The sequence below is a fragment of the Pimephales promelas genome, chromosome 2 (assembly GCF_988280905.1).
Source record: "Pimephales promelas chromosome 2, fPimPro1.hap1.1, whole genome shotgun sequence".
Taxonomy (NCBI): Eukaryota; Metazoa; Chordata; class Actinopteri; order Cypriniformes; family Leuciscidae; genus Pimephales; species Pimephales promelas.
This window is the reverse complement of record NC_142770.1, coordinates 29,380,100-29,396,136: the sequence shown is the minus strand read 5'-3', so window position 1 is coordinate 29,396,136 and position 16,037 is coordinate 29,380,100. Positions and strand designations below refer to the sequence as shown.

Sequence of the window (16,037 nt, the reverse complement as noted above, 5' to 3'; positions counted from 1 at the left end):
ACTTCAACCGCTGCCGGTGCCTTCGAGACCCTGGTCCCATATCGCTCTAGATTTCATTACCGCCCTCCCACCCTCTCAGGGTAACACAGTGATTTTAACTGTGGTGGACCGATTCTCGAAGGCAGCACATTTCATCCCCTTACCCAAATTACCTTCAGCTAAGGAAACAGCGGTTACGATCGTAGATCACGTCTTTCGGTTACATGGCCTCCCGATGGACGTGGTTTCCGACAGGGGTCCCCAATTTGTGTCCAAATTTTGGCGAGAATTTTGTAAATTACTGGGGGCGACTGTTAGTCTGTCCTCTGGGTTTCACCCCCAGAGCAATGGTCAAACTGAGAGAGCCAACCAAGATGTGGAAAGAACGTTGCGGTGTATGGTTTCCAAGAACCCTTCCTCTTGGAGTCAGCAACTGTCAATGGTGGAGTACGCCCACAATACGTTACCAGTGTCATCCACGGGCCTATCTTCGTTTGAGTGTAGTGTAGGTTACCAGCCACCAATCTTTCCCAGTCTGGAATCCGAAGTTGCGGTCCCCTCCGCCCACGCCTTCATCCAGAGGTGTCATCGCACTTGGACTAGAGCCCGTGAGACTCTACTCCAAGTGGGAGCGCGCACCAAGGCCAAAGCCGATCGCCACCGGCGGAAGCCTCCCGTATACGTCGTCGGTTCCATAGTGTGGCTTTCTACCAAGAACATTCCTCTCCGATCCGTCTCGAATAAACTTGCTCCCAAATTTATTGGCCCATTTGCTGTCACCAAGATCGTTAGTCCGGTGGCAGTCCGCCTTCAACTTCCTCTTGCGTACAAGAGAATTCATCCCGTGTTCCATGTATCCAAAGTCAAGCCCGTGTTTTATGCTCGCATTAATCCGCCAGTCCCGGTTCCTCCACCGCCGCGACTCGTAGATGGGGAACCATCCTATTCGGTCAATCGCATTCTGGATTCTAGACGGAGGGGACGCGGATTCCAGTACTTGGTGGACTGGGAAGGTTACGGTCCGGAGGAGAGAAGTTGGGTTCCTGCTAGAGACATTCTGGATCACTCTCTTATCGATGATTACAATCGACAGGTAAGGGAGTCTGAGAACGCCAGGAGGCGTTCTTAGGGAGAGGGGTACTGTCACGGTGGACAGTTCCTCTGTTTCCTTCTAGTCTCGTGTTTATGTTGTTGTATGAATGCACGTGTGTGAGGGGCGTGTCTGTGTGGCATTACCTGATCCACTCCAGCTGCTCATCATCAATCATCACCAGCTGCAGCCGATCACCACCTTGCATATATACTCACCACTGTTCTCTCATCTTTGTCAGATCGTTGTTTGGTGTTGGTGTGTCTCTGTTCCTGGTCCCTGTGTTCCTGATCGTCTCGTCCTCCGTGAAGTGTCGATCGTGTATTGAGTATTGTTCACCGTGTCCTGTGGATTTCACCGTCTGTCTTCACATCATCTGGTTGACCGTCGAAGTCCCTGCGTCACCTTGTTTCTGGCTTACTGCATTGGACTGAGTTTCAATAAATCCCTGTTCACTCGCATCTGCTCCCTGTGATTATTGCACCATGACAATCGTGTGACATACAACAATTTAATAAAAAAGCTTTGCTACTGATTCTCTACATTATATTTCTCAGCAACGAGGGGGTTACATCAATATTTTTAATTAAATGCATAGCTTCATCGTTAATAGCGAGAGACACTAAAAAGACACTGGTACAAATCTCTCTTTCTCTTATGAGAATATAAATAAATGCTAATAATTCATTCAAATAAATGTAATCTTATGCACTACTTTATCTCTGTGTCTGATTAAAAGCGGACAGAACATACTAACGAGTCATAACTTGACAAAAATAACCATGATTTTTAGTCTCCAAGTCAAATATTGTGCTGCAAACATCAATAACAGCTTCAAATGGTAAATGCTGGAAAATGACCCTAATATAAGTGGGATGATTTACAGCTAGCTTTCATTACACAATTTGAATGCACGACGCTAAGGCAAAGAACCACCCGATGCAAGTCAGAGGTATTCAGCAATATTAGCAAGGATTATGTGACGATACAGCTTTATAGTGATATTTTGAACACAGCCCTACAATGCAATGTGCTCGCATGCATTTCTTACTACTTTAATATGGTTTCAGTGATCTGATTGCAAAAATGGGACTTATGTTTGTTAAATATGTCATGACATTAATTTTATTTTTTTTAGGTCCATGTTTTCCTAACATTTTTACTGAAGTTCCACTAAACCATGATGTAAACGTATTTTTAGAGGCTTGCCAAAAGATGTACCCAAAGGTGCCCATCAAGGTATTAGAGGAATATATTTCAGACACCTTGAAGTACTCTCCTCATCGGGAATCAAGGGTGAGTAACATTCCTGCATGTTTTCTTTTCATTTTCTGGTGTAATACTTTACAATGTGTAATGAACCTGTCCATTGTAATTCCATTATATTTGTAAGCTATATTTGAATCTTGTGTGATTTAATATGTATACATAGTTCCCACAGGCAAAAAAATTGTCACGTGACCTCCCCGGAGACGCCATCTTTGAGGGCAAAAGCTGCAGTGTTTACCAAGTTTTATTTTACCGTCTGAGTTTTACTAGAGATTTTTACTAGAGTTTTACTTTTCTGTTTATAATGTAACGCAAATCATGAAGAGGCAAAGTGAAAGAGATTATAAAGAGAATCTATCACCACAAGACAGAGAGAGGTACTATGCGAAAATTTCATTAATAAATGGTGTGGATCCGTATGCGCTAACTAAGGACGCACTGAGCACTGATTATGCAGCTTTGCCTCAGATACAATATTTTCATGTGTACCATTATCTAGTATTGGCTAGGAGTTTTTACACATTTGAGCAATTCCGAGCCTGGAAATCACTCGACGCGTACAATCAGTTTGCCGAGGGTTGGGTTGGTGACGTTCGCTCAAGTGCAATCAATGGAAAAGTCGTCATCATAGCAAAGGTATAGTATGATGCTAGACTATCTGTCTATTAAAAAGCCATACCCTGCACAACTTAATTCCTTCACCTTATAAAACAGTCACCGATGCTTTCTATAATATGCATGTACTTATTTGTACACTGAAGAATAGGGGTGGAACATACATGTATTCGAATTGAAACAAACCAGTGTGGGTGTCATGGACGGTTCTGTGCATGAATATAAAATTAAATAAAACTCGCGTGCAAATGAATAAATGTAATGTGGAACTACTTTATACGCGGGTTATTTAGGGACATAATCTGAGATTTCAATGCTGGAATGTGTGTGTGTGTGTGTGTGTGAGAGAGAGAGAGAGAGCGAGCGAGCAGGCTAGTTTGCGCAGGTGCGATCTAACAGTGGAAACCCTGTTGTGTTGTATGGTTGTAATACGTCGTCATTTTGTTCATATAAGACATAATTCAAACTCCAAAGTGTTAACTTATATTTCTTAAATTGGGGGTGGTGATGGCGCAGTGGATAAGACACTTCTTTGGTGTGGGAGACCCAGGTTTGAATCCACTGTCAAACTGTTCCAGAGCAAGACATTTATAGCAGTTGTGATTTTTTTGGGATAAAAGCGTCAGCTAAATGAATAAAGGTAAATGTGTGCACTCGCAATAAAACACAACATTGTGCTTTTGTCAAACTGTAAACTACAACTGTCACCCAACCAAAATCTCTCTCTCACACACAGACCTCAAACAGGACTAATCTGTTTATTTTTAAGTTACACATTCTACAGTGATTAAAAATATTGTTGTAATGGTAGTATTATTTAATACAGAAATAAATTACTTGTAATTAAGATGAGAATAAAGTTAGTGTTAATTAAGGAAAACAAATATATTGATCTGAAATATAGCAAATTATTTTTAATGCATTCAGGTACAATTACCAAACATATCTCAAGGTCTTTTGTCATTTATTAAATTAATTATATACAACTATTGTCAATGCACTACAAATAAACTGGTTCTATGCCTTAACCTTTTAAATAAAAAGTTATTTAAATAATACAAGGATCTCAGAACCGAGCTATGAACCGAACCGTGACTTCTGTGTGCCGTTCCACCCCTACTGAAGAATATTATTAGAATCTGCATATCAATCTATGTACAACAAGCAACTTGTACATCATGCATATAATATATCAATGACATTATATAAACCCATTTGTTTTCATTAACCCAAATAAGTTTTTGAACTAAATAAAAATGTTCTTTGTTTAGGTCAAACATTCCCAAAGTCTCAATGACAAGCCACTGCGTCCCTGGGTCATCTGCGAGCCTGATGGTTCCGTCAACTCTGCCCACTGTACCTGCATGGCCGGGCTTGGCGAGGTGTGCTCACATGTTGGTGCGCTTCTGTTCTACTGTGAGGCTGCTGCTCGACTGAGTGCATCAACAACTTGCACTCAACAAAAAGCAAAATGGGTACTCCCAACCATCAACAAGGTGGACTGTGAGGGACCAAGCAGTCAAGGGGAAAGGACACAGGATTTCCAATCAAAAAAATGATTTATTAAATACAAAAAATAAAGTTACAAAATAAAGTCAGGTCTGGGCCCATAACAAAAAAGGGTCAACTGAACAGAACCCAACTCAATAGAAATCAAATCAAACCAACCAAACCAACATGACCTCCTTAATGACACACATGGGGAACTTATATACACAAAGGACTAGTCCATTAAACACACACAGGGGACAACTCAATCATCACTTAACAATTACAATGAATAAAATGTAATCAACTCAAATTATCAATAAAGGTCAAAAAATAAACTTACTCAATTAATTATAATAGAAAATAAACACGTAATCTGTAAATAGAATAAACAAAACTAACGTAATCAATCATACCCCCCCCCCCCCCCCCTGCTAATTGGCAACATGGATTAACCCAACAGCACAAAATGGCAGCCACTGACACCATCCAGTCCTTTAATGGAATGGACCTCCACCAGAGCTCTGCGTCCCAGGCTGCCCCCAAACCTCCACTCTCCATATGCAGGTAACTTAAACTCAAAGAAAAAAACCATTAACACAATATACCATTGACTACTAGAAAGTGTGCACCCAACCCAGCCATAAATGGTACAAGTGTAAATGATAAGTAAAGTGAATATAATGAACCAAATCTGTGTCTGTCATTATTATGAATGGTTTATAAAGTGATCTGTAACATAACATTAAATGTGATGTACTAATAGGTAGCCAAAATAACATAAGCAAACAAAAGAAAAAGATGTGCTTTTGCATGTTAGTTACCGCCTTGCTGTGTGGCCACGTGGTCGGCCATCACATGGACTATGCAGAAATAAGAAACATAGATTTTTCCACACCAGCTACTAAAAAGAAGAGAATTGATAGTACCATTGCTGGAACACAACTGACAACCCGAACAGCTACAAAATTACCAAATGTTCAAATACCTTCAGAGGAAAATATCAGTGCCTTTATGGACAAGCTTCATAATACTGGTGTCAAATCGGTCATTCTTTCTGTTACTGAAAAATATCAAGATAGTTTCATTCCAACAATTTTGCAAGAAGGTAGCCTACCCATTGTCTTGATTACCCTGAAAGAGGATAAATATATTAACATGGACAGGGACTCATTATTAGCTGAAGCACCATCTGTATTTACTAAGCTGGCAGTAACTGATCAGCAAGTGAAAAATACTGAGGAACTAACCCGGCCTCAACATAAAAGCAAGGAGTGGCATGCGCTGAGGTATGGAAGAATCACTGCTAGCAACATGAAGCTAGTCATTAGCGGTAACTGCCAACAGCCAGCTCCCTCAACAGTTGCGGCAATCTGTGAAAAAAGTCACTTCTCAACAGTTGCCACTGATTGGGGAAAAAGTCATGAAGACGAGGCTTATGACGACTTCGAGAAGTATACCAAAGAAAAACATAACCACTTTAGTCTATGTAAATCTGGACTTTGGATTAACAAGAGCTACCCTTATATTTGTGCTACTCCTGATGGCATCCAGGAGTGCATTTGCTGTGGTAAAGGAATTTTAGAAATAAAATGTCCATATAATGCCAGAGAAAGCACACTTAATGAATCTCAGTTGCCTTTTCTTAATGACGATGGCACTTTGAAGATAACAGACAAATACTTTTATCAAGTTCAGACCCAGCTGCTCGTGACAGAAACTGACTATGGTGATTTTGTCATTTGGAATCCACATGAAATGAGCATTCAGAGGATCACCCCTGATACTGATGTCTTCCAGGAAATACTAAGTAAAGCAGAGGACTATTTTTTGAAAGTGGTGTTGCCAGAAGTCATGGGAAACCTCATTACCAGAGAAATTGAACAGGAGAAATACAGAAAACATCAAGATAAGCCTGATGTTGGGGAAGTGGTATGCCACTGCCAAAAATCCCATGTTGCCACTGACACAGTCATAAAATGTACCAGTAAAATGTGTATGATAACGTGGTTCCATCTACAATGTGTGAAGTTGAAGAGGATACCGAAGGCATACACATGCAAGACATGTAAAGGCAAAGGCAATGCTAAGATCAAGAGTAGTAAGCTCTAGTGACCTTGACTAGTATTCTCATTTGAATTTCACTGCATATTATTTCTCTTGATTGTGTAGTGTTACATTTTTTGGAATATCAGAGGGGACGCTCTTCAGAACAATTTATTTACAGAGACAAAATGCAAACGTATATTTCGTCTTGTTTGACAGAAAGTTTGGACATTACATTTACATTAATTTGGTCATTACATATGTTTTGTCATTGGTTTGACATTACATTTGCTCCTTGTTTTACCGTTTGTTCTTTGTTTTCTATTTTGAATTCTGTAAAGTCTTGTGAGATAACTTGTACTATTGGACTACACAAAAAATGAAATTGAATTGAAAAATGGCACTATAACCAGGATTAGCAGAAATGAACAAATATGTAAAGTTGCAAAAATAAAGCATTATATGCATGGATGCACAATATGCATGGATAACAATGTTCAGTGTTTTTACACACTTAGACAAATAGTTTGTACAAGACATATCTTGTTGCACTGATCTTTCTAGTTTCAGATGTTTAACCTCTTAATTGAAAGGAACAACAGAAACACATAAATTTGACAAGCAACATGCAACACATGCAATTTTGTCAACAACAGGTAGTTCTTCATTTTCATTCATCAAGATGTCAATTGGCAATTTGCTCTGGAGGATGGTGTATTTGTTGCGAACAAGACCAATGACACGTTCTACATGTATGCGTACATGAGCAATTTTTCTTGTCTGTTCAACTTCAAGGGGTGACAGTTGGGATTTTCCTCTTGTGAAACTGGGAATGTTGATTTGAGCGCAATAGAACCCTACACTGTCTGAAATGTCAAAACCCCGGTCAGCAAGAATGAGGTCTCCAGGCAATAGATTTCTGAGCAATCCACAGTTTTCGGTGATGTGCTTGTCACTGGCTCTTCCTCCCCATGCACTGGATAAGAAGGAAACAGAACCTTGCGGCGTTATCCCAACCAGGAACTTGGTTGTATTGCAGTGCTTGTAGGCAGACCATGTTTTTGCCCTTGCCATCAGGTTCTTCGGTCTCTGAATGGGTATTTCGAAGCAGTCGATTATCACTGCAGTTCTCTGTCCAAAGTTTTTGCGGAACTCCATTGGCATGGTCTTTCTTAATTCTTCCCGTGTTGGCCAGCGAATAATGTGTTTCAACCTCACATAAAGAACGTGAATGTACACAAGGAAAATCCTGGAGGCTGTTGATGTTGAAGTCTGGTAACGATAAGCCAAATCTTAAAGAGGTGTGTTTAGCTTCATACGAGACAATGTCATGACTAATCGTTCAAATTTACCCAGATTACTAAGCCTTGCTGGTGGTAAGTATGGCTCGATGTCATCGTAAATCATCTTTAAGACATCAAATGAAGGCAATCCAGTATAGTATGTTACCAAGTCTTGTCTATCAGCTAGTACTTCCTCTGTCATCCTGAATGTTTTTAGTTGTAGTTTGAGCAATATGTTTTCAGACAACAAACGCTGAAATTCACCTTGAACATCAGGTGTCAATGGTTTAAAATTATCTGCATCTGTGCATTTTGGTTTATATGCTGGTGGTTCCATTTTCCCAAGTTTGAGAAAAGAACAGTTGGGTCCTGCAGCAACATCGTTGTCATCTTCTAATTCATTATCGCTTATGGGGGTAGGATTTAGCTCCAAAAGCGCACTTACAGCAGCATGTGTCGCTTTAGATGCTGTCCTCTTTTTTGCCCGTATATATCTAGAAATTAAAACAAATAATAGACACATTTATATATAAACTTATGTACATTTAAATCTAGGGATGCACCGAATATTCGACCACCGAAAAGTTTCGGACGAAAATGGCCCAAAAGTGCATAAACATTTTAGTTTCAATTGTATTTTATGCTGTGCATTGTGCTACATAAACATTTGCATAATTTGTAATTGATTTATTCTTTGAAAATTGAATTATTATATTTTATTAATTTATGCAACTGCAATGCCTTTTTTATTTTAGTGAAGTTTGTACACAGTCATAGCCATAAATGCAATGACACTAATAATTGCCATAATTTCTTTCGGTTTTCGGCCTTGGTTTATTCTTTTTCGGTTTTGGCCAAAAATTTTCATTTTGGTGCATCCCTATTTAAATCTACATACCTAAGACAAATGTGTTAATTAAGATGTTACAAACAGTTTGACTGCCTATTTATTATGTAAAAGTGATTCAAAATTCTGTGATTATCAGTGTGCTGTTTTGTTTACCTGTTTGTGCAGCCTGTGGTTTGTTTCAAGTTGCTTTCCGATTTCCTTGGTGTCAAACATTCAGCCAACTTAAGGGAAGGTGCCCAATCTGGATTGGTTTGGTCAAATAGGTCTGATGGTTTGCCTACATTAATCAAACGTGTAAATTTCTTAGAATGCACAAAATAAATCATGTCCTAATAATTATATGTTAAATCTACAGTACAGTTTGACATTTTGCATATTTGATGTAATTATGCAGCAAAAATCAACAAGCAATGCTAGCATTTCTCAAGAACTTTATATTTAAAGCCAGTTGGAACTGCATTTCATGCTTTTTAAATATATTAACACTGACAAAATTAACAAATGATTTTTAATGCGCACGGACACCCTGACCCTTATTTAAGTCACAGATCTTTTACACTACAGATACTTTTACAGAAGCTCTTTTTGTGAACATTGTTTTGGCCCACCACAGAACTATTATTATCTATTTAATACATGTGCGTTGCCCACGAGAACCTTGGACGTGACAACACCGATCCCCCTCGTAACAGAGTATGGAACTCAAGTTACCAGCTTACACAAGATAGTAACTTACTGAGTAAATTACGTCTGTCAGTATATTATAAAATACGCACCTGACACAAAATGCTCTGAGCAAATCCTTGCGTGTTTTGAGGGTGTTTGTTTCCTGTTTATCCTCGCCAGCCATAACCTTCGTCGTTCTTCTGACAAAAACTTTGTTTTCTCACATTCATGGAGTCTGATGACGGGTATACTGTAAAATCCAAATTTAACAGAACCTCCGGCACGATTTGAACATCCATTGACCCAGCAGGAGAAGACCATTTTCAAGTTTTAGCAGGAAAATCATTTCACTTCGTTTAATTCGTATGGGTTCTTCTAATGTTTTGCCCTCAGCAATGGCGCCGAGTCGGTAAATGCCCGTATGTTGTGACGTCATGTGGGAACTATGTATAGTAACGCAAGGCAAGGCAAGTTTATTTATGTAGCACATTTCATACACAATGGTAATTCAAATTGCTTTACATAGAAGAAATTATAATAATCAAAAGAAATCAGGATAATTAAAACAAGTAGTACACAAAGTACAACCTAAATAACTTAAGGGTTAACCTTTATGAAGTAGCCACATTGTTATTATTATTAAATGTTTATGAAATGATAAATCACTATTAGTAACATTAGTCAATCTGTTCACTTTACAGAAGGAGCATGAAGATACTGAATCACAGACTGGACCTCAGTGCTAGTTTAGAACCAGAACAGCTGTTTCCTGTTCATTGAAATGTAAAAAAAAAATTAAGCTCTAATGTAGCATTTAACATCAGAAAATGATAATAATTTTCAACTTTTTGATGTGCTGTAAAAGTGTGCAGTTATACACTGTAAAATGTTTTCCTAATTTCACAGAAAATAACTGTGATTTTTGACGACCATTTTCTTTCATTTTAAATTGTACTCAAAACACTGCAAAATTACAAATAATATCTGGAAAATAAAAATGCAGCTGATATTTTAGGTATTGTTACATTAAAGAAAAAAAACATTTTTTTTACAGTAATTGATTGTATTTTTCATACAGTATTTTTCTGTTTTCTTAAATTACATAAACATTTATGTAAAAGTACAAATAGAACCTGTAATTAAATGGTAACAAAACAGTTAAATGATTACATGACTGTAGCTCAAAAAACTGTAACATTAAAGTAAAACGTCATAAATTAAATAAACTGAAAAACACTGTTATTTACAGGTATTTCCTGCATTATTATGATCAAATACCTTCATTGTAAAAAAAATCATAAAAAAATGGTCAAATAACTAGCAACAAAGGCTGCCAAACAAAAACCATAAAATTAAAGTAAAATATTCAAATTTAAATAAACTGAAAAAAACACTGTTATTTAAAGGTATTTCCAGCATTATTACGATCAAATACCGTCATTGTAAAAAAATCGTTAAAAAAGGGTCAATTCACTGGCAGCACAGGGTGCCAAACAAAAACCATAAAATTACAGTAAAAATATGTTAATTTAAATAAAAACTTGACATCACCATGATTGAGATCAGTGTTTGCTTTAGTTGAGCTCTTGACCTTTTTTTTACTCTGGCTGCTTTAATTATGTTTTCAACATACATTTGTTATAGCATTGAAAGCGGGAGAAAATATCAGCTGATGTTGGTCAGTTATTGGTGATGTTATAGTCATCACATGGTGACCTGATTCACTGATATGACAGAGAAATCTGTTGTGAGTGTATCTGTTGTGATTACATTGTAAATAGGTGTACTTAAGTTTTAGATTAAATCTAGGATTGTCGTATTTTCCCCATGAACCTTGTTATATTGAAACAATATTAATTAAGTGATTAATTTAGTGATGATTGAGCATTATTGAAGACACCTGGTGATAACAAGCAGAATCACTGAAGGAGAAAATCACAAATTGTAAGCCACCGTTATGGCGATCAGTGTTTGCTTTAGTTGGGCTCTCGACACTTATACTTTCACTTTAAATTTTGTTTGTCTGCTGTTATTGATTTATAACAGTCAAATGAACAAAGAAAAGTGGGATCTGACAGAGTTGGTTATTTTTTTGACATAATCATACTGAGATCTATTGAGAACCTATTCAGATGATTCGGTTTAACTTGTTAGCAACAGTTTAGTGGTTCTGCAGCATATGATAATCTGTATTTTTCTTATAATCCAAAACATGTAATAAAAATTGTTCTGATCAAATCCCTTTATCTTTATTTAGAAACACAGACATCAATAATCAGCCTGTGTATCTCAACCGTGGTGACAATAATAATCCTTGTTGCCACCAATCACAACTCATTCATGGCTCCCATCATGCATTGCGGTATGAATAAATTATGATCTGAATTGTCTATGTAATTTACTTTTCCTACTTGAATGTTCTGCTCACCACCATTGTTGAGAAGCATTGACTGAATCTTGATATCTGTGTGTGCCTAAAAGACAGACTTTCTTTTTTTGTTCAACTTTTAAGCTATCCATTATATTATATCTCAAATTCTGGGTATTTATACAGAATCAAAGTTATAATGTAACCAACAACATAAGTCACAAACATTAAGTTCAAATAATGATTGTCATAATATAACAAAAAGTATTAGATAATATTTTTTTCTTTGTTCGTCTGGCAGGTATAACTCAGATGCAACAGCCAATTTAAATATAAAGTGTATAAAATAAGGGTCAAGAGCCCAACTAAAGCAAACACTCATCTCCATAACGGTGGCTTACAATTTTAGATTTTCTCCTTGTGATTCTGCTTTAGGTGTCTTCAATGATGCTCAATCATCACTCAGTTAATCACTTAATTATCTCATTAACTTTAACACTCTTGAGTGTGTACTCCTGTATCCCAGGAGTGTTAAATTAACACTGACTGAGTTTTTGCTGTGATGAAGAGCCGTAGTTTGCTGACAAGCTGAGCCATAGTGCATTAAAAATCAGGTGAAATCACTAAGCATTCAATTACATGAAAAACATTACCATTAATAAGTAATCAGATCTTCTGAACTGAGATTCTCTTGGATTCCTACCATAACAAATATGTATCAATTATGACACTCAGTTAAAGCAGCCAGAGAAATAGTAATGTTAAAAGCAAAGGGTCAAGAGCCCCACTAAAGCAAACACTGATCTCCATCATGGTGACATCAACATTTATTATTTTACATAAAAAATCAATTTCTAAACATCTGTCTCAGTAAGAATGTTAGTATGCAATAAATAAAGTCTGGATTGTTTCTGTATGGTGTGTTTTGTGGGTCACCATTGTGTTGTGGTGCATGTTCCTTTATTTAACTGACAGTAACTGTGTAGTTGCTGATGCAGTGATGTATAGTGACAGAAAATCATACATCACCTACATGTTTCTTAATAAAAAATTCAGGAAATATGTGAAATAACTGTTTCTGTTAAAGAGCTTAATGAAGATTTCTACTTTTGCACTTATTTAAATTAGGCTATTTTACATTAATTTTATGTTTTTGTATGGCAGCCATTGCTGACAGTCATTGACTGTTTTTTACTATATACTGTATTTTACTATGATCATAACAATGCATTGTTTTTACAGTTAGAGTGTTTGATCGTAATAATCCAGATAATAGCTGTAAAATAACAGTGTTTTTCTGTAAAACAACTTAATTTAGAGGACTTCCGGTGTAATGGCGTAGAGACTAGACGTGCGTGTGGATCGCTCTTCAATTTTAATAATATTTTCCACCACACTCGAGACTGGTATATCCTTTACGGTGATTAAACACGCAATAAGGTGGTTTGAGAAAGGAAGAAGACGGTAATTCAACAAAAATGTCGAAAACTCGGGATAAAAACGCTTCGTCGTCCAAGGCTAGCCACGCAGAGCAGCAAGCTAATGCTAACCCTGCTAACGTTACAGACGGTGTTACAGCTAGCGTCTTGCTTCAAGCTATCGAATCTCTCAGAACTGAGCTGAAACAGGACAACGCCACAGTGAGACAGGATATTACTTCTCTACAGCAGGAATTAAGCGGCAAACTTGACACGATGGCGGAGGACTTGAGAGGCCTGACCGACCGAGTGGAAGAAGTGGAGTCTCGGGTGGGGCGTGTTGAGGACGTTACTTTGGATTTGGCCGTAAAGGTGGCGGAGGGTATGAAGCGACAAAAGGCCCTTCAAGACAAATTGACCGATCTGGAGTCAAGATCCCGCAGAAATAACATCAGGATCTTTGGAGTTGACGAAGGAGAAAAGCCGGCGTCAATGGCGAATTTCGTTGCAGATCTGCTCCAGCGACATCTGGCATTACCAGCTGAATTGGACCTTAAAATACAGCGAGCCCATCGAGCTCTTTCCAGGCGGCCCGGTGACGCACCAAGACCTATCATAATCAATTTCCAGGAATTCACTATTAAAGAGATGATACTAAAGGAAGCGTGGAAAAGGGGAGTTTTTCAACTAAACGGCAGGAACATCTACTTTGATCACGACTACGCATCAGAAATTGTCCAAAAGAGAAAGGAGTACCAGAAGATTAAAAAGGTGCTGAAGGAGAAAGGCATTCGCTTTCAAACACCGTACACAAATATGCGTATTCACTGGGAGGACGGAGCTAAAGTATACGGCTCCGCACGTGAAGCAGGACTAGAGCTAAGGAGGCGAGGTCTCGATGTGGAGCTGCCGGCTGTGACGGAAGAGGACGCGGAAACTTGGCTCCAAAAGCTAAACGTATGGCAGCGGGAGGGCCAACCATCCAAAGGCTTCGTACCAGCTACAGCTCAAAGGGCAAAGCTGAAGCTGAAGGAGTTTCAAAGAAGCGGAATCTGATTTCTAGGATATGGACATTTTCATAATCGCAAAGCAATCTTCGCGCATTCATTGTCATTGTAGAGCGGCACATGTTGTTTGCGTCGAATCGTTGGACTTTAAGGATGGAGGGGATGTCTACGCCTCTCAACCTTTGCATAGGGACCTCTTTTTTTTGGAGAACTATCCCTAGACCCTCCAACGGGGTCATGGTGGGTCAGGCAATATTCCCACTGAATGGAAGTCACAGGTATCATTCAGTTTGTTTTGTTTTTGAAGTTATTGTTCTTAGTTCATGTTTGTTTGCGGGGTTTTTTTTTTTTGTTCATCAAACATAAGTAGCTTGGGTGAACTTAAAATTGTTTCAATAAATGTGAATGGTCTTGGCAGTCCAATTAAGAGAAGTAGATTACTAACTAAATTAAAAAGGTGTAAAGCACAGGTAATCTTCCTCCAAGAAACTAATTTGCCAAAAGAAGAGCATGATAAATTTAAAAAATTAGGATTCAGAAATTCTTTTTCTAGTGCTTATAAAAATAGCAGAAGGAGGGGAGTGATCACCCTTGTTTCTAATTCTGTTAATTTTGATTTGATGGAGGAAGACTGTGATAAGGACGGTAGATTCGTGATTGTCAAAGGCAGAATTAATAACTCAATTGTTTTTTTAGTAAATGTATATGCACCTCCAGAAGGCGATCGGAAGTTTTTTCAACTAATATTTGATAAGATTGCTTCCAACAGTGAGGGAATTTTGATTTGTGGAGGTGACTGGAACTCTGTTTTAAACCACGCTAAGGATTCAACTAGCAAAAAAAAAAGATATATTAATAATAAATCAAAAGATCTTAAAAAACTGATAAAGGAGGCGGACCTGTTCGATGTGTGGAGAGCTTTCCACCCCCTGGAAAGAGACTATACTCACTATTCAGCAGCTCATAAGGTCCACTCTCGGATTGATTTTTTCTTGATGAACACCATTGATCGACATTGTGTCAGAGACTGTAGCGTAGGAATAGCAGATATCTCAGACCACAATGCTATCCATTTGACTATTCATTTAAGTAATCTTATTAGAAAAACTACATGGAGGTTTAATGTTAGTATCATCAATAATGATAAGGTGGTGCAAGAATTGAGAAAAGAAATTCAAGACTGTATTTCTGATAACAAAGATGATCAAATAGAATCTATTATTTTATGGGACACAGTAAAAGCTGTCATGCGAGGCAAATTGATATCAAGAACGGCTCATATGCATAAAATGAAAAGACTAACTCAGTCAAAATTAGAAGAACAATTGAGAAATCAAGAAATAAGACAACATTCAGATAAAAGTGTATCGCTGGCTGAGAGTATAAAAAACTTAAGAAACCAATTGTCAGATCTAGCAAAAGAAGAGATTGAAAAGAAAATGAGATTTACTAAACAAACTTTTTATGAAGCAGGCCCGAAGGCGACAAAAATTCTAGCAAGACGTCTTAGATCACAACAATTGAGAAATTCAATTAGCAAAATCAGAGATCATTCATCTGGAGAGGTAAATTTTGACCCAGGGAAAATTAAAGATATCTTCCTATCCTATTATAAATCCTTGTATGATCAACCGATTCAAGTAGACGATAACGAAATTGAAGATTTTTTGACAAATTTAGATCTCCCCTCCATAGGATCTACCCAAAACGAGATATTATCAAGACCTATTACTAAAGTAGAACTTGATAAGGCAATAAAAAGATTGAAAAACAATAAAAGTCCAGGGAGTGATGGTTTTCCCAATGAATGGTATACGGTATTTCGAGATGACTTGGCTCCTTTACTGTTGGACTCATTCAATTATACTTTAAAATACGCAAAGTGCCCCCCCTCATGGAGGGAAGCTATTATCTCAGTCATATTAAAAGAGGGGAAGAACAGTGTTAACTGTGAATCG

At 37.8% G+C, this 16,037-nt stretch overlaps 1 protein-coding gene and 1 pseudogene across 1 annotated transcript; one reads left to right on the top strand and one right to left on the bottom strand.

Annotated features, from left to right (window-relative positions):
* Nucleotides 1–2,526: 2,526 nt before the first annotated feature.
* On the top strand, nucleotides 2,527–6,651 carry LOC120486090 (uncharacterized). The gene is made up of 3 exons (XM_089119429.1): nucleotides 2,527–2,974; nucleotides 4,225–4,456; nucleotides 5,262–6,651. The coding sequence occupies exons 1-3, from the start codon at nucleotides 2,657–2,659 to the stop codon at nucleotides 6,551–6,553; spliced, it is 1,842 nt and encodes a 613-aa protein (XP_088975555.1). The 5' UTR covers nucleotides 2,527–2,656; the 3' UTR covers nucleotides 6,554–6,651.
* A 418-nt stretch (nucleotides 6,652–7,069) lies between these two features.
* Nucleotides 7,070–8,258, bottom strand: LOC148997132 (uncharacterized; annotated as a pseudogene).
* Between the last annotated feature and the right edge of the window lie 7,779 nt (nucleotides 8,259–16,037).

Excerpts from the sequence above, each read along its gene's own strand:
- LOC120486090 (XM_089119429.1), top strand. The coding sequence starts at position 2,657 with ATGAAGAGGCAAAGTGAAAGAGATTATAAAGAGAATCTATCACCACAA. Across the intron at positions 2,975-4,224 it reads AAGTCGTCATCATAGCAAAG|GTCAAACATTCCCAAAGTCT; the intron begins GTATAGTATGAT and ends TTCTTTGTTTAG. Across the intron at positions 4,457-5,261 it reads AACCATCAACAAGGTGGACT|TTACCGCCTTGCTGTGTGGC; the intron begins GTGAGGGACCAA and ends TTTGCATGTTAG.